Here is an 18,631-nt window from a genome sequence, read left to right as displayed (position 1 = left end):
GGGTAGTTTCCTTCATCAAAGAAAACGAAATGCATTGATTGCGTCCCTCACCCACCATTAGTGTCTTCATAATACACAAATTATTTGGTTTTAGAAATCCCGGTTTAGACGAATGGCAATGGTCAATTTTAACCTCCTTTGAAAAAAGCCATATTGGCGCCCTTACGATGCCACTCCACGTGACGTCACAGGGACCTAGTTTCTATACGAGTAGAGAGGAGTTTTACATCGCCTGTGATTACCAATGCATGCATGAGGCACAGAGCTCAGGGAAACATCTCTTAATAATCACACATTAAAAATACCTAAGTTCGGAAAGTTTCCTTCGTTTGATAGGGGAATAATAATCTTTATTCAAGCCAAGCGCTACCTGCTATCAGGGTACTCAGCTACTTGCTAGCAGCCTGCGTTGTATCAGCACTAAGCCTCGCCTCAAGGTCACCTCACAGGGGGGCAGCGGGAACCAGAAGTCTCTCGGAGAGATTTCCCGGCATTCATACTTACGCGTCGCGTTTTCGCGCGCTTGAAAATTTTCACTTTTCATTAAATCGCGAAAAATATATATCGTCCTTTAAAAATCTAAATGCGTGAAATACGTACTCCAGGTGTAATAATCTTTCGATTTAGGCAATAAAAAAATAATAGGAAACCACCCTATCCAGGAGTAATAATCTTTCGATTTAGGCAATAAAAAATAATAGGAAACCATCCTAAGTATATCCCGAGAGTGAGCTCAGTTCATGCAGTTTATGGGATTCTAGAGATAATATAACTATGGAAATTGGCATGTGCTACCGCTTCCAAAAATCTATATGCACTTACGCTCAACTCACGGGTTGAATAAATAAGATAGTGACCGAGGTTTTAACTTCAACAAGTGCATTTCGATAATGGACTTGTTGAAGACGACAGAGTCCTCGATGTAGAGGCGGTGAAGGACGAAGGCTGAGACTGTGGTCACATACAACGAGAGCGGTATTGCATTTTACGGATGTCATTCGAAATAAGGATTGACAGGCCTTGGGTGACTTGGTGCACCAGACCTCGTATGCCGGATTTAATTGGTCTAATGGGTACATTTAGTTTATGGATTTTGACCATACCATTGAAATGCAGTTTCTCTGGGTTAAGTGCAGTGGCGCCCACTCGATGGGGCTTGAGGGGGCCCGAGCCCTCCCAAAAATTCGTTATGGGTGTGAGGTAAATATGTGTCAGGCTTGTTGATTTACCCCCGAGTGTCCAGATGACGAGATTCGAGTGATCAGGGTTCTAAGGTTGATCATATGACTCTTCTAAAATGCTTTAAAAACCCTAAATTCACTAGTTATAAAATTTACCGGGGCAAGGTCCCCGGTTTGGGCCCCCTCTTTATTTTTTCTGAGTCGGCACCCCCGATTACGGCCTATTAATTCAGGTATGATTTATTCAGAAGATACTGATTCCTTGAAAGAGTTCATGGTTGTCAACTGTAATCCGGATCACCATCCTTTGTTTCAATTACACTTGAGGTTCACGCTATTAGAGAGATATATATGCGTATATGGACTGTGTGTATTTGGTCATTCAGACGTCGTATCAGCGCTCAAGCCTCGCCCCAAGGTCACCTCACAAGGTGGCAGGGGGAACCAGAAACACGTCACACGGACTTTTTCCCATCGTTCCTACTTAGCCGTCGCATTTTCGCGCGCTCGAAATTTTTCACTTTTCGTTTAATCGCGAAAAATAGATGTCGTCATTTACAAATATAAAAGTGTGAAATTCGTACTCCAGGAGTAATAATCTTTCGATTTAGGCAATAAAAAAATTATAGGAAACCACCCTATTAACAATAGAAATATGTTTGTGCATACTTACTAACTCCATGAACTTTTTGGAATGTTTTAACGTATGCATGAATCACTTACTAACATTTCGTTTTTCAATTAATAACTATTAGCTTTATTTTCAATGAAGCATGTCCGTGTCCTTAGCCATCTCCTAGTTTCTGGTCTGACCGCGTGTCTTTTTCCTTTGTGTATGGCCTTTGCCTGGCGAACGGGCGCGATTCTGATTTAGGCTAGGATGAGTGCTACATGGCTTTTATGGAATCACCATGCCATATACTCTGGTGGTAGCTTGTAGTAGATGTGGAGGAACAAGTACTGTAGTTGAAACATCAATCTGGTTTGCGATGAACACTGATTTTTTTAATTCGCGGAGAAATTACTTAAGTAATCAGTAACAAATTACAGTAAAACTCGCTTATAACGAATTTCAGGGGACTATAGTTCTATTTTGTTATAAACGGGATTTCGATGCATCCACAATAAAGGATTATGCTAAATACACCACAGGGTTGTCGGATAATATTCCGTAAATCATCTTTATTCAAGCAACATGTCCGTGACAATTTCCCAAGGGGCCAAAGAATTGTTCGTAATGGCTGGGATTTCGTATCATCCGTACTCGTTATCCGCGGGGAAATTAATATTACCGATCATAGAGAAGTACCAGAGGCGTAACTATGGAGGAGATGAGGGGATAGATCCCCCCGCAAACCCTCAGAGAAATAAAAAAGACATTTAAAAATATTGCCTAGTTTTGAAATATAATAACTGCATCTGCTTAAATTTAAATTTTTAGTGCGTAAATTATATAAGATGTACTCTCAGGCATGTCATTTTTAAAAAATTTCCCCGCCCCAGGCCATCTAATCCCGCCCCCCAGGCTACCTCATTACCCCCAGGCTATCTCCTCCTCCCCCCAAGGATACTCCTTGTTACGCCACGGTAAGGGACCGGGAACTAAGGAACATGTATTGATTATTATATCAAATTAATATCAATAAATATGTACAAATTTAAGCCCTGATGATGGTTTAAAATAAATCGAAACGTAGGCTATAACTTGTTTTCATAAAATACGTTCACCTAAACTCAAGGAAATATTACAACATGTATTAAACGAGGTCAAGATAAGAAGAGAAAAAAAATAATAATTATAATTTATTCTCATCGTAAAAAACACAACCTGTATTGCTTTAATGTTATGGTGAAATGCACCTTTGACGTTGGATCTCTTTCTTTCCGCAGAGGACGGGAGCAGCAGCCAGGGTGGCGGTAGCGGATCGGGCGCGGGTGCGGGAGGCGAGGAGCGGAAGAAGCGGCCGAGGACGGCATTCACGGCGGCGCAGGTGAAGGCGCTCGAGGCCGAGTTCGAGCGCAGCAAGTACCTGTCCGTGTCGAAGAGGCTGCACCTCTCCAAGACGCTCAAGCTCACCGAGACGCAGGTGAGCGCGTAAAACATCTGACGAACGATCTGACGCAAGGGGACTGCATAGAGGAGGCCCAATTCCATCCCAGAGAAGGCGGATTTCTGTTGCCACTTCTGTCGCATTTTAATAGGTTTCCAAATATGTCCGCGATGCGGTGATGAGTGCAAAGCGATCCACTTTTTTCCAATATTTTGCAGAATAATGTTTGCAATTGCAAGGAATACCATTGAGCTTTTATGAATTTGATAGATCACATCGTCATGCATATGAATTTCGGTTAAAACGCTCTAATTATACCTAATTACCCAGTGAAACTCGGGTCAAATTTTCCGTCAGCGACGCGAGTGGCGACTTTTGTAAACTAAATTAAATGCGTGGTGGTTGACAACACATTTTGAGGCTGACTTGAGGATCCTCTTCTCTAATATTCGTGATCTGATGCTTTCTCGGCGAATAAACTAAACCGTCCAAGGTGCATACAATGCATTTGAAATTAAGTAAACCATAAGCGTGAATTTTTTTAGGTAATCCGGTAAAATGTACTTGCAGCCACGTAAGCTCTTATAATGCATGCATACGCTTGAAAATCAATTGCTAAAATGAGTAAAAAGGCTTTAATACAGTAAAATAAATTATGGAAACAACTATGACTGATTTTTCCTGATTTAGAATGTAAGATTCCTTTCTTCCATCGCCAGGCAGCATCTTCTCAGTGATATTGACATCATCCAAGGTGCATAAACTGCATTAGGAATTAAGAAAACCATAATCGTGAAATTTCGAGAGAGATTGCGAGACGATGGACTGATGTACTTCGGGGGAAAAAATGAGACGAGGGAAATTCAAATACGGTCTTTTTTCAGCCACCAAGGTCGTGCCGGTGAACTTTCCTGCTTCGCACCGAGGCTCGAACGTATTTCGTTCTGCTCACCAGAATGTTGGCGCATTCGATATCCTTGGCTGTTGTGCTTTTTCCTACTATCTCCCTCGAACCCTCCTTTTTCCCTTCTCTTCTTCGCACCTACTCGGGCACTCGTTCTAAAATTCACTTGAAGCCCATCTCCGCTTCCTCATTTTCTCGTCTCTGAAAGTTTACGGCATAAATATTCGCCAGACGTAATCAGCAAGACTGCAATGGCGATGAGCGATTGTGAGCAAGGCCGTATACAGGATTTTGTTCTGGGGGGGGGGCACAAGGATATCTCGTAATATAAAACGAACGCAATCATAACGGGACCATATTAATAATATCGCATATTTTTGAGGGTCTGGGGGTGGGGGCACGTGCCCCCGTGCCCCCCCCCCCTGGATCCGCCTATGATTGTGAGCATCAGGAATTACTCTATACACCTAAACAATAATCGCTAAAAAAGTTTTAGTACAACAATGGTGAATGAAAATACTTCCTAAATGCATGTGCACATGAGTGCTACAAAATTAAATTGACCACACACAATTTTTCGAGGTAAATTCCATATCGTAAAATAATTAACCTTTTATTTTTTCCTAGCCAGTGGCCAGAACCCAAAAAAAAATATTGTATGCCATTTGATGCATTGCTTTCTTTCCAATTGCTTTGAAAACCAATTTTTTTATTAAAACAATTCATGACATTTATTGCTGTCAAATTACCTTAGACAATATTTAGGGGTCAAATACGATATGTTAATTACTGTAGACAAATAGTCAAGGCACGATAAACATACTCCAATGAATTCATACCACTTTGGACAATATCTCTTCTTTTATTAAATTACCATCCCTGTTGCGTTTCTCCCAGTAGTACGCGGAACTTCTATTTTTATTCATCCTTCGCTATGTTTCCGCTGCTGCTAAGCCTGCCTCCAACAGGCCGACTACTTTTCCCCTTCTCTCCTGCTGACATAGGTATCTCAAATCAAGATAGGAGCACATCCTTTTCGATCCAAATAAAAACGCGTTCTGGCCATGTGGTCATCAGTCCTTCCAGAAAAGCTGTAATTTCTTCAAAGTCAACTGCACTCAAATACGGGGTCCATCCAATCTGCTCGTTGACTGCCTTGTTTACCTCAAGAGAAAGCTTGCTATGGACGGTAGTGATTTTTGTCGTTTCGTTGAGATATGCGGAGCACATTATCCAGTCATTTCGCTGGGAAAACACCTGATCATTCTTCTACACAAATTCACCATAAGACTTTGCACGACTACTAAACAATTTTCCAGGCTTTTTCATCAGCAATTTTACTTTATTAGAGAGGTAACCGGGATTACAATATCCGTAGATATTCAAGAAAGGTTTTGTAGAAATAAAAATTTAAATGTGAGAAGATGCAAATAAACGACGGAAAAATAAATAATATGTATTCTTAAGGATGTAAATTCATACAATAGAAAACCGACGTGGCTAATTTGAGCAATATGTATGCTGCATGATTATATTTGACACACGTTTTAATTTTCAAATTTATTTTATGACATTATAATTGGAAATTCTATTTTTGACTGACAATTTTACTTTTTTGTGATCAACTCTGTTATGATATTATACAAATGATGATTTTTCCCACGGTAGCTTTTTTAAGGTTAATAAATAATTTGATTATCATAATAACAGTAATTATAGTGTCCGAAATACAGGTGTTTTAAATTTTAATTAGCTAACAATGTGTAAGGGGTTTTTTTAAAGTGTAGCACTATAAAATCATTTTTTGTTTTTGTTGCTCTGTTTTTATTTATTAGTCCTGATAGAGGTTTAAAAGTAGGGGAGTAGGTAAATCGAAGCGTTGCACCAAGGCTGGTTACATTATGCTTGACCAAAACCTCACAAATAACTTAAAAGGAAGATCGGTATGGATCAACGTGGAGACAATAGAGAAGCTACCAATGCCAAGGCCAAAGAAATGGGAGGGGAGAGTGAATTGGAGTCGGGGTTTATTTCGTAAGGATACAATTAGAAGTGGCTACCCCAGATAAATTTGGATAAGATCTAGATTGTCTCCATTAAATCTAGACCTTAGAAATTGCCGCCGCCTTTAAACAAGACTCCGCGGATGAATGCCGTTACCAATGCGGAAAAACGCCGTGGAAACCTCGGTTACAATCTAGACCTTACTTCATTGCATTATTTGGCGTAAGGGGTTTGAACTACTCGAGTATACCAGGTACATGCCAGGCACGAGCTTTTAATAATTGCGGAGGATATCTCTTAAGACATAACGGAAGTGTAAGTTGAATAAATAATTCCCAAATGCCGTACTCCTTAGAAGGCAAGGAAAGGAGTGGGAATAGAAAAGGATTTGCTCGGAAAAATCAAATAATTGGTTGAAATACGAAGAATAAGAGGTTATGAAAAAAGGAAAGAAAAATAAAATTGATGCAAGAAATAAAAACCATGTAGCTGTGGTTAAATCTGGATACAGCTTCGATGAAATCAGACCAAGGAAAGAAGTGAGATTTAGATGCGCTCCGTCCCCATCATTAATTTTCAACATTTTCATTGAGAAAGCTATTGAAACCCCGTCCGCCATCCGAAAAGAGAATTTAAAATCCACCGCAGAACATACACGCAGTCGGAGGAGTGAATCGTCGAGCAGATAATGTTACCTACGCAGCATTTCCCGAAAGCAGCCACCAATATGCCCTCTACTGACTAGACCAGGGGTGTCAAACCTGCGGGCCGCATGCGGGCCGCGGCACCATGACTTCTTCAATCTTAATAGACACATCCTTTGCTCCTTTAAGATTTACAGCTCTTGCAGTTGGAAGATGAAAACTTACTGACTATTCATCCATATTACAAGCATGCATCTCTTCATGCACTTGTACAGGCAAAGAGGTGTCACGTATCTGGGAGTATTAGTACCAGGGATTAAAGTAAATAAACTCTTTCTTCTCTTTCAGTTACCTTTTTAAATAATAATAATTATAATATAGTTGCGGTTGTATTTTGTATAATTCTCCTGTTATTGGTCTTGAAATTTATATGCGGCCCTCGAGCTGTATGAGTTGGCTAATGCGGCCCGCCAAGGTGAATGAGTTTGACACCCTTGGACTAGAAGACCTGAGCTGGGAGAGCAGGAAATCGCGAAACTATGAATGAATGCTCAAACATAAGCAGAGAAAGCATATTTTAATTGGAATCATTAATGTTTAGGTGGATCTCCCTTAAGGCCGTTTTACACGGGGCAAGGAATTGCGCAGGTTAGAGCTGCATTAATTTCTAAAATGGCGTGGAATTGCGCGAATGCATGAACGAAATTATAACAGGGGCTACTTTGCCGTCTCGTATCTACGCATTCTCGCATGTGTTCTAGCAATTCACCGCTTTACACGACGCAATTTTGATTGCGCCTTCGCACGCACGTCAGATTGCGCAATTTCGTGTACCGTGTAAAACGGCCTCTATGAACATCTTTATTAGATATTAATTAACTAAAAAAACTTATAAACTTCAATAATTATTTAGATGCGATTTTATGATATGATATGAATCAGTAGGACACGAGAAATCAACTATGAATACATTTTTTTTAAAGCCGATTTTTTATTGCTAGTGTGAGAAAAGTTTGACGTAGAATAACCAATGTTGTTGCTGGTTAACTTACAAGGATGTAGCATTGTATAAATACACTGTGCACATTAAATCAGTGATGAATCCCTCCCAGCGTCGCCTGAAACGACGGCAAGAGTTTTCGAACGCGTAGTTTTTGTCGCTCTGACTCACAGTATGCATTTTTTACGAGGCCTGCTCCGCTATTCCAATGATTTTTATCTTTTTGCACGGTTCCATCATTTTCTAGAGAAACCCTCAAGGCGTATGAGGCTGAAAGATCCTAGGAAGAGAAAAGTTATGCGGCTATTTGTCAGTAACGATATTCAGTCTCAATCTGAAATCTTATTTCTATGCATTTGATACGCTAAATCTAGATAAACTTGTGATTAACTTTTCCCAACTGTTGTAAAGTTTGACACTATGATATTGATAGTCAAATGTTTAGCAGACATAACTACGAAGCTGAAGGAGTCGACTCAAAAAAGAAGACCACTATTTAACAAAATATCTAAACACCCGAGTTTGAGCATCTCTATTACCCAAAGGAAGAAACCAATTTCAATGCAACAAAACGCATTACAGGCGTTCATTTTTACGCTGGATATTAAATATTTTTAAATATTAGATACTATAAAATTCCTATGCCCCGTAGTATTTACTGTTCTTACTTTTTTTCAAGAACTACCTACCTATTTTTTTCGAGTAAAATCACGCTGCCCAACTTTGGGCAAATACATTTCTCGTTTTTTTTTCTCTCCAGTATTTCTAAAAATCTAGGTTCGGGTCTAGAGTATGTTCGATTCCAACTACAGCCTCCAAAAAATATGGGGGGGGTTTGAACTCCGCGAGAGCTTTAGAGAAGGCAAGAAAATAATAACAAGGCAGTTTTGATTTCATCGGTTTACGCATGTGACGCAAAATTAAAATTAGGACTTATGACCATAATTCATTCCATTGACCCTTCGTAATCATTATCGAAATAAATGCATTCATAATTTACGATCGAATTCGCTTTTGTATCCATCCGATTGATCGCTACTTGGAATAAACAATACCCTTACAGACTTTGGAAGATCAATAATTGCCTCATGTTCACCAATGATTACTGGGGAGATCCAAATACCTAATCATAAACGATTCTTAGCAACTAGAATAATGGGAAAATATGCTCCGAAAGAAAGTATAAAATAGGAATAAATTCAAAATATCATCTTTTCTAGATGACGAGACTCGAAAATGAACTTTACGATTGATTGATACAGGTAACATAACACTTTCATTAAATCTTCCCGCGCACTTCATAGGAGAGAAAGTTTTTCGACACACATAGGCGACGAGATACATCCGCAGCGTAAATCAGAAAATTTACGAAGCCCTATAACGTAGCCTTTGACCTTTCTTTTTACAAACCGTAGGAATATTTCACACATTGAGAGCTCTTTCTTAAATTGAAATAACAAATATAATGACCAAACACATAAAAATCTGCGATAAAAATTGGTCATCACTGAGTGGGACCTCACTCACCAACGATAGAGAGGATTTACTCAAACAGTGGCAGAGCAAGGGGGGGGGGGTTGAGGGATAAACCCCCCCCCCCCCAGAGCTCACAGAAATTTTAAGTTAAATCTATTTTACTTCTGGATTAACATTGCTCATAGAATAGTGTGAGGATTAATAAAATATCCCTCAGAAGGCCGTAAAAATTACCATTTTGAACCATTTATCTTAATTCTTTTCCGGTGGAAGGCCTCTACAACTCCCGCTTACCCTGGCGGGTATGCAATACCCTCAAGCCCCAAAGTATTAGTTGCGCCTGAAACCCCCCCTAGCCTTAATTCCTGGCTGCGCCCCTGTACTCAAGCAATCCCAAAGTTTCCTCACTTTCAGCACTGTATCACAGAAATACAGTCAAATGAATATAAAGGCCTTTCCATTTGAAAAATACTGATTTCCACCTCACCCTTCATTCTCAAGTCACTTACCTTACATGTTGATTCGTTGACGAGCTGGTGCGGAGTCCAACCTTAGGCAGCAATGGAAAACAACAAACGCTCCGGATTGTCTCCTACGGGTCCGCCATGGTGGTAAAGAATCCTCGTTGCCCGACCAAAGAGGCGATCACAGCAAGCCTTGGCAGGCTTCAGTTTTGCACGAAGGGCTGATGCACAGTACTAATTGAGCGGATTGCCAGAACTTCAAATCCCTTTCTTATTTATCGACTATGCGATCTTCCCGGTGAGAGAAAAGGTCTAGAAGCACACCGCTTGAAATAAGGCGACCGTGGAAAAAACCGCGCACGCAATTCGAACAAGGCACTCAAAAAGCAAACTGTCGGAATTATGCCCCATTGATTACCGCCACTTAAATATTGAACACAGAACAAGCCCAACATTCGAAACTGCACTTTTCAAAAGCCGCACACATTTCTAAACATCTATTTCAGAAGGAAATAGAGGCATCACGCACGAAACACGAATGTCAGAGACAGCTGACGAAGTTCGCCCACTAATCCGCCGACTGCGGCTCTCGGAGACGGCTGTTGAAGATGAAACTCGCATCACAGAAGACGCGACGAGTCAAGTGGCGCATGCCGCGTGCGAAGGGTAGCGACAGCAGAGAAACGGAGCTGTCTAGCGAGTCTATTCACCGCCATTTTACCAGGCGGAAGAAGCAACACTCGTGCTTGCTTATCTAAAGCTGGTCTAGAATATGAAACGGAGGGAGGGGGCGACCGAAGGTGCTCGAACCTTTTCAACGCAAGGCCCTTTAAAAGTCTCTCTGCTCAAGGATGAAGGGAGGACAAAAATATCAGATTTGGAGGGTTTTGAAATTTGCTTTTTAGAGGTGGCTTATACCATGAGCTTCAGCAAATACAGGAAACGGGAAACTTGCATCTCATGCATTAGGTATTCCGTGTTGAACCATGGGCGTACCCAGCGAAGAGCAGGGGGGGCAGCTGTCTCCACCCCCCTAGTAGCAAAAATCCCAAAAGTCTTTAAGCAAAATCACTACTGAATTGAAACGAAAGCAAATTTTCTTTGAATCCATGAAAAATGATATGTATTAGTATAAGATATGCTACTAAAATAAAACTATTTTTTTCAAGGAAATACTCTCATAAACTAATATCACAACTTGGTTTGCCCCCCCCCCCCCCCGCCACCACAACCCTAGACAATGGCTCCCCCCCCCCCCTAGTTATGATCTTGGGAACGCCCTCATATCGAACGGTTGATAATGCAAATGTGTAAGGCACCGTGTTATCCAACAAGATAAGGCGAGTAAGTTTGAAGACGACATATATCTAATATAATATAGGAGAAAGTCGCACGCAATGTTTAACATTAATTTTTCCCGCACCTCTCCGCAATGCACAACACTATAAAATACCGAAAGGGGTGTGCTTGTCACTGATTGGAATTATTCTCATCGGTTTTCATTCCGAGCGGCTTATTCCAATTTCCTAGCAACGCGATTAGGGCCGTATTACTGTTTGAAATTTTTAAATCCGACGACGATATGAGCCCTCGCAGTGAGTCGTCCACTGAGGGCTGAATGAGGTTCAGGTCTCATTTAGCCGTGAAAATGAAGTACTAGACCCATATCCCGAAACGTCAGCAAACATGGAGGAGATTACCCATTGGAGTACCCGAGCGTCATTCACTAACACCACCAGGGTGTGTGGCAGGGGGTGACTGCATAAGCCATTCCAATCGCGATGTCATGGCGTAGCCAGGGGCAGGGGCGCAGCTAGGAATTAAGGCCGAGGGGAGGGGGGCGTTTAGGTGCAAATAATAGCGGTATGTATGGGGGTATGGAATACCCACCAGGATGAGTGGTAGGTACGAGATTAATAAATTGCGGAATTTTAAGATGAACTGTTCAAAATGGTGAGTTTTACGGCTTTCTGAGAGGTATTTTATTAATCACTAGACTTTTATATTAGTAATATCAATCCAAATAATAAAATGGATAAAATCAAAAAATTTCTCGGAGCTCTGGGGGGGGGGGGGGGGGGGTTTAACCCCCAAACCCCCCCTCTCTGCGCCACTGGCCAGGGGAAGGGTTCGGGGGGTCCAGACCCCTCCCCAAGCTACGTCAACCTAAAAACACATTTATTTTCCTCCATAAGAGAGAAAAATATTGAAAAATCATGAATTCACAAAATATTTCTTCAACAAATGAAGTTTTTTAGAATGTGAAAAGTGTTAAAATTAGTTTCAAACCCTCTACTTAGTACCCTGTTATTCAAAAATTCCCCCCCCTGGCTTTCGACCTCCCCCCCCCGAACTAAATTCCTGGCTACGCCACTGATTTGATTCAACCGTTCGGAATGAAAACCGATCGGAATAATAGGGTGGTTTCCTTCATCAAAGAAAACGAAAGGCATTGATTGCGATTCGATACCCACCATTAGTGCATTCATAATATAACAATTATTTGGTTTTAGAAACCCTAGTTTAAACGAATGGCAATAATAAATTTTAACTGCATTTGAAAAAGGCCAGATTGGCGCCCATGCGATGCCACTCCACGTGACGTCATAGGGACCTAGATACTTTAAGAGTAGTCAGGAGTTCTACATCGTCAGAGATTATCGATGCATGCATGGGGCACAGAGCTCAGGGAAACATGTCTTAATAATCACCTATTGAAACTGCCTATGGTCGGAAAGTTTCCTTCGTTTGATAAGGTATTAATAATCCTTATTTAAGCCAAGCGGTACCACCTAGCTAGATACTCTGCTACCTGCTAGCATCCTGCGTCATATCAGCGCTCAGAGCCTCGCCCCAAGGTCACCTCACTTGCGGCAGTGGGAGCCAGAACGACGTCACACGGGAGTTTTCCCGGCATTCATAGTTAGCCGTCGCGTTTTCGCGCGCTTAAAAATTTTCACTTTTCATTTCATCGCGAAAAATAGATGTTGTCATTTAAAAATCCAAAAGCATGAAATACGTACTACAGGAGTAATAATCTTTCGATTTAGGCAATAAAAAAATAATAGGAGACCACCCTATTTCTGTGCGAAATATTCTCATTATTTTAGCATTAAAGTAAATGATTGAGGCTCCGTAACGCATAAAATAATACGAAGGTAATGATAACAGCATGAAAAAGTTTGTCTATTTTTGAAGCGCCTGGGGGCAGTGGTGTATCCAGATGGGGGCACCGGGGGGTCCGTCCCCCCCCCCCCCCCCGAAATATAAAAACACAATTATTTTCCTTCATGAAAGAAAACAAAGTATTGAAAAATCATTTTAAAAAAGATTTCTTTAACGATTGAAGTTTTTACATTTATAAAAAGTGTTAAAATTAGTTTTAAACCCGCTACATGCTTAGTACCTTGTTCTTCAAAAAAATTCCCCCTTGATTTTGGATCCCCCCCGAACGAAATTCCTGGCTACGCCTCTGCCTGGGGGAGGCACGTGCCCCCCCCCCTCCCACCCTAAATATTCCTATGCACTCATCAGATTGTGCAAGTACATGCCCCGAGTAAAACGGCCTTTAAGATTTTTTAAGGTGTAATAAAAAGGAAATTATTAAGTGCTACATGATTGGGCTGAGTTTAGAGTTTTATTTTGGGGAGCCAGAAATCCTTCCGGGGGTTTAGGAGCTATTGAATGTCCTTCAGTGAAACGGGGGAGTCCCCGGGGCCCTACCCTGAAGAAAAATTAGTTTAAATTACGCTCTGTAAGCAGAATTTTAAGGACTAACAAGGACTAAAAAGTTTTTTAATTCCTACAGATTTTCAAGCTTTTTTCGGACAAATTATCATTTATTTTGGGGGGGACCAGGCTCCCCCTGGCCCCCCTACACTCCGCCCATGGTTAAATGTTCAAAAACAGCGGCTGTGGTGACAGAAATTTTGGGGAAGGGAACCAAAGTAACTCCTATCCTAAAGACATAGGCCAAGATTGAAGAGAAAAAGTGAACGTTATTACATACAAAACTGCATAGCACTTACTGAATCATTCACATAAAAAAGGATCCATTTGACAATGTCTTGGAGACTTCTAATTTTTTTTAAGGTCTTAATATAAATACTATTAAATTGGTTCCAATGTCATCGGCTTCCATTGAAGCTATGTTCACTAGTATTTTCATATTTACTCCCTGTAATTTAACTGCCCAACAATAACCTGAAAAATAACTCCAATTAATACAGAGAATTGAAAAAAAATTACTTTGTGCCCACTCCATAAACTACGTTAAATATCTCAGATTAGGCCATAGCAAGCATGGGAAAGGGAGCGATACATTCTTACGTGTATTACCTCACAATGAAGACCCCTGAAATCTACCCTGTGCCCATGAGTACCACCCCAAAATTTTTTTCTGGCTAACCCCTACCCACACAGCACACAGACGCCTTCATGACGTCCGGAGACTGTCTGCCAAGTGGCCTATGGACGTCCGTAGGACGTCCGAATTCATGCCAAAGAATGTCCGCTGCAAGTCTCCATGTCAGTAAAAAAGGTTGCCTATGGACGTCCTGAAAGTGTCCACTCCGGATACCTTCAGGACACGTTTAGGTTAGGACTGAATTTTGTTCAATACTAATAAATAATTGGTCCAGACAAGAATTTAAATAAATAAGGCATCAATTTCATGCACAATATTTATTTGGCTTCTTTGGTAAAACAATATAACACAAGTAACTACACACATATTACTTAATTTTCTTCTTCCCCTGCAACCGCTCCTTGGCGTGCCTTAGCCAGTTTCTGATAGCCACCTCCACATCATTTTCAGGGGCTGACATGCTCTCCTGCACTGCTCCTGTATGCAATTTGCAAACATTTTATGAAATATGTACACATATTTGCAAATATTTTATGAAGCTATTATTTTCTTTGCATGATTGGAAGCAGATCAAAATATGGTTCCAAAACAGAAGAACAAAATGGAAAAGGAAGTACACGAATGACCTTGAGGTACTGGCACAGCAGTATTACAGCTCAATGGGAATCCTAGCGCCAAGACCAATATTCCTCGGGGACCGACTATGGTGAGTCAACTTTCCGTATTTACACAAAGGTTGAAGTTTGCCATGGAAAAATCAAGAACCTCAGCCGGGATGCAAATGTGCACCTTCATTGACGGTTGGGTCTGCTACAATTTACATCACTAAGCCAGTGACATAGCCCGGAGGGGGGTCTGGACCCCCCCCAAACATATAAAAACGCAACTATTTTCCTTCATAAAAGAAAACAAAACATTAAAAAATCATGAATTAACAAAATATTTCTTTAACACTTTGAGTGCCGCCTGCTAAATTTAAAGCCCTACGGAAAAATCCAGCCATTTTTACTAAATTTGTACATTTTTTAAAACATTAGCATCAAAAAAATTTATATCGATGTATACTTCAGTAAAAATGAGACTTTTCTCTTTTTTATGAATGAGTTGAATAACATTTATTGGTAATTTTTAAATATATAATTTAGCAATGAAAACCTACTGTTTTTGAAAAATAAAAAAGTTGCAACATATGATATACCGCCATAACATGCATAGCAATTTTTAATTACACTCAATATGTACTATTTAAGGCATGTAAATCATAAAAAAGCATTGTTCCAAGCAAAGCGTTATATATCCTGGATGACAAAAAGGGTCACTGCACCCTCAACGAACAGTTTTTTCCGCAAAAGAATTTTCACACCAAGTGGCCCAAGATTAGGATGCCAGTAGCTGCAAAGGACTTTTCGTCCTCAAGACATTAAAAGAACTCTTTTTCCATCGAGGATTTGATTTTTGAAACAACAGAACCACTAAGCAATATAGTGGAAAAGTACCACGAGCAAAATATTACGGCTTCACGCGTACAAAGCCAATTAAATAGAAAGACGTAATATTACGTCCATGGCACACAAAGTGTAAACAAATGAAGTTTTTTCTATCATGAAAAGTGTTAAAATTAGTTTTTCCCCCTCTGGTTTTGGATCCCCCCCCCGAACGAAATTCCTGGCTACACCACTCCCCTAAGCCATCTTCTTCACAAGCAGATTAAAGACGGGGTTTTACTGAGCAATTTGTTGATGTCTCAATTTCACATTAGGTCACGGAGGGAGGTTCTGCTTACTAAGCCACTGTTAAAGATAAAACTTTCTCTATTTCTTTTAACATACCAAAATTTTTCTGTAGGGCCTTATAGAGAAGATCCTTAAAATTTTATTGTTACTTTGATGTGTCTCAAAGTTTTGATAAGCACACAAATTTTCAAGATTCTGTTGTTGAAATAACGTCATTTTCATGAAATGAAAGTTTTTAGACCTCACATAATAGGGCCCTAGTTCCAGTGGCAGTGGCAAAGTTTTAAATTACCTTTCAGAAATACTTTCCACAGCAGTAAGGAAGAAAAAATATCTGTATTAAAAATATTACTCCCTAATGTTGTTCTAAAATATAGAATGCATGGATGAGGGATGTAGAACACTTATAATCAGATTATTAAACCACTACCTCTGGATATCCAATAATGATCACCAAATTGGGACCTTCTGCTAATAAAACATTGAAATAAAACTGGGATATTTCGGATATCCTGACTTTCATTATCTAAGCTCCTGGCATGCTCACTAGGTACATAGGTATTTAGAATTCATACCATTCACTCAGCAAAATTGACAAAAAAACATTAATTTCAGGGCCTGTTCTCATATAAGGTGCCTGAGGTCAGTGGTATAGTTAGGATTTTGTTATGGGGGGGATTTACCGGAGATTTCAGGGTGCTCCCAGGGTGAATGGCAAACACCCCAAGGCAAGGGTATAAGGGTCCTCCCCCAAAAAAATTGGGATTTTATGTTGAAAACGTGATTTTTAGGACTCAAAAACAATATATTTGTACAAGTAGTTCTTAAAATAAAGTACAGTATACTCCATTAAATGGGTCCACCGGTCACTTGGGACAGCCGCTTAATTGGGGCAGATCTTGAAGAACAGAACCCAATAGAGGAATATTCCAGAGTATTCTCTGCTTAATTGGGACAGCATGTCGCTTCATTGGGCCATGAGTCAGCGACATACACTCTATACTCGCGACGAAATTAATTTTTTTTTGCTTTCAGAATACTATGTTTTATTTTTCCTCCTTTTATTTACTCTTATTTTCCCTCGTGTTCCTATTCTTGCCCTATTTTGAAAGCTCTTGTTGTTATACTATCCGCAAGAGGATAGGACTTTTCTTTAATATGACTTATTAAAAGACATTCATTCAGCGTCACCCGAGGCTGTGAAAAAATTGTTAACTAAATTGTTATAATTCTTTAAAATGATAATAAATTAACTAAACTCGCTGATTTATTACTCAAATTAATAGTTTAATAAGCTTATGTTGCATTGTAAACATTCTTTAGTCTTCTTTCCATCATTTCAACGTTTGTTTATGGCATATACAGGATAGGTAGCCTAATTGGGACAAAGTGCACAAGTCCCGATATGCCCCAATTAACCGGAATCTACTGTATATATTAGATGAAGGAAGACCTATAAAGGCTCAAGAGGGAGGTTGTATCCCAGGAAAACCCCACCACTGCCTGAAGTGAGCCACCTCATCCCTCAATGTACCTCTGGACCTAGAGCCTATGTCCTGTTGACGTCATATGAAGCATTTTAGGCGGTGGTATAACTAGGAATATGTTTTTGGGGGGGGGGGATGAGAGGGGTTAGAGGGTGCTAGCCCCCCAGGAAACATGGAGGTCAGGAAAAATTTTGAAAAATAACATGCCTGAATGTTCATTTTACATCATTTTGGCTTATAACATTCAACTTTTCAATTCAACCGTTTATACATCAAATCCAGACAAGATTTTTCAATATTTTTTTGATTTCTCTGAGGCTTTGGTGGGGGGGGGATACATCCCCCAATCCCCCCCATAGTTACGCCACTGATTTTAGGCAGCTAACAGCCCCACTAACAGTAATACCAATTACAAGACTGAGTAACTATATATGTGGCTGAAGAAAAAATTTCTAGAGACAAAAAATCTGAGAGCCAATTTTAGTTGGAAAATACATCTTCAGTGGAAGCTTTACATTGTCTAGAATTTCAAATAAAAAAAACTGATTGGGATATATTTTTCCAACTGCCGATCTTCATGTCTGAAAATAGTGCTAATACTTAATGATGCTCTATAAAGATTGTCACATGAACTCAAAATAAATTTATGGCAATATGACATTAGCAGTTGTATTTCCTTGCTGTATAATGTTTCTACCAGGACTCTTCAAAGTGTGGGTCCATTCCATGTAATGTTTATTCCATGGAATGTAAACATTCCACTTAACTCTCTTCCCAAAAATGCTCACAATTTTTCCTCTTTAGATCTAGCACAACCTGCTCCTGAGCAAGGTTTGACCATTCACTCAGAGTCAACCTAGACATGAGAGACAGTTAAATGTAAAATAGAATATTTCAAAGACATTTAATTAACATAATCTAATGCAAACAGTGGGAGTTATGCATGGGACATGCAAGCCACTGGTATTCTGGTACTAACTTGTGTGATGAAAAAAATTAAATGGCGCTCTTATATTTCCCTTGTAATGGATTCGGCCCAAGAATACTATTCCGTCAGAGAAGAAACTGATTTTTCTTGCATACAGATAGTGCTGGCGGAAAAATTGCTAGAATGCTTTTTCCCTAACACTAGAACCGATGAACTTTCAAACCCCACCAAAACCGCGGCATGGGACTTTTTTGTCCCATTGACAAAATACGTTGATCCTGTCATGTTTAAGTATAATTGACGTTTTTTTTGTGGTTTGTGTGAACAAAACACGTGTTTAGGTAATGTTTGAAAAGTTTTATTAAGTATAACTAGAAATAGAGTAAACTTATT

General features: G+C 39.9%; 1 protein-coding gene across 2 annotated transcripts in view; it reads left to right on the top strand.

The window, feature by feature from the left end:
* Nucleotides 1–18,631, top strand: part of LOC124169593 (barH-like 1 homeobox protein) — a 56,449-nt gene that overhangs the window by 36,433 nt on the left and 1,385 nt on the right. For both annotated transcript variants that reach the window (XM_046548233.1, XM_046548232.1), the window contains exons 2-3: nucleotides 3,072–3,268; nucleotides 14,660–14,796. In XM_046548233.1, coding sequence (XP_046404189.1) covers nucleotides 3,072–3,268; nucleotides 14,660–14,796 — 334 coding nt within the window. The remainder of the gene's footprint in view (nucleotides 1–3,071; nucleotides 3,269–14,659; nucleotides 14,797–18,631) is intronic.

The sequence above is a fragment of the Ischnura elegans genome, chromosome 12 (assembly GCF_921293095.1).
Source record: "Ischnura elegans chromosome 12, ioIscEleg1.1, whole genome shotgun sequence".
Taxonomy (NCBI): Eukaryota; Metazoa; Arthropoda; class Insecta; order Odonata; family Coenagrionidae; genus Ischnura; species Ischnura elegans.
The sequence above is the reverse complement of the archived record's forward strand: the minus strand, read 5'-3'. Positions and strand labels throughout refer to the sequence as shown.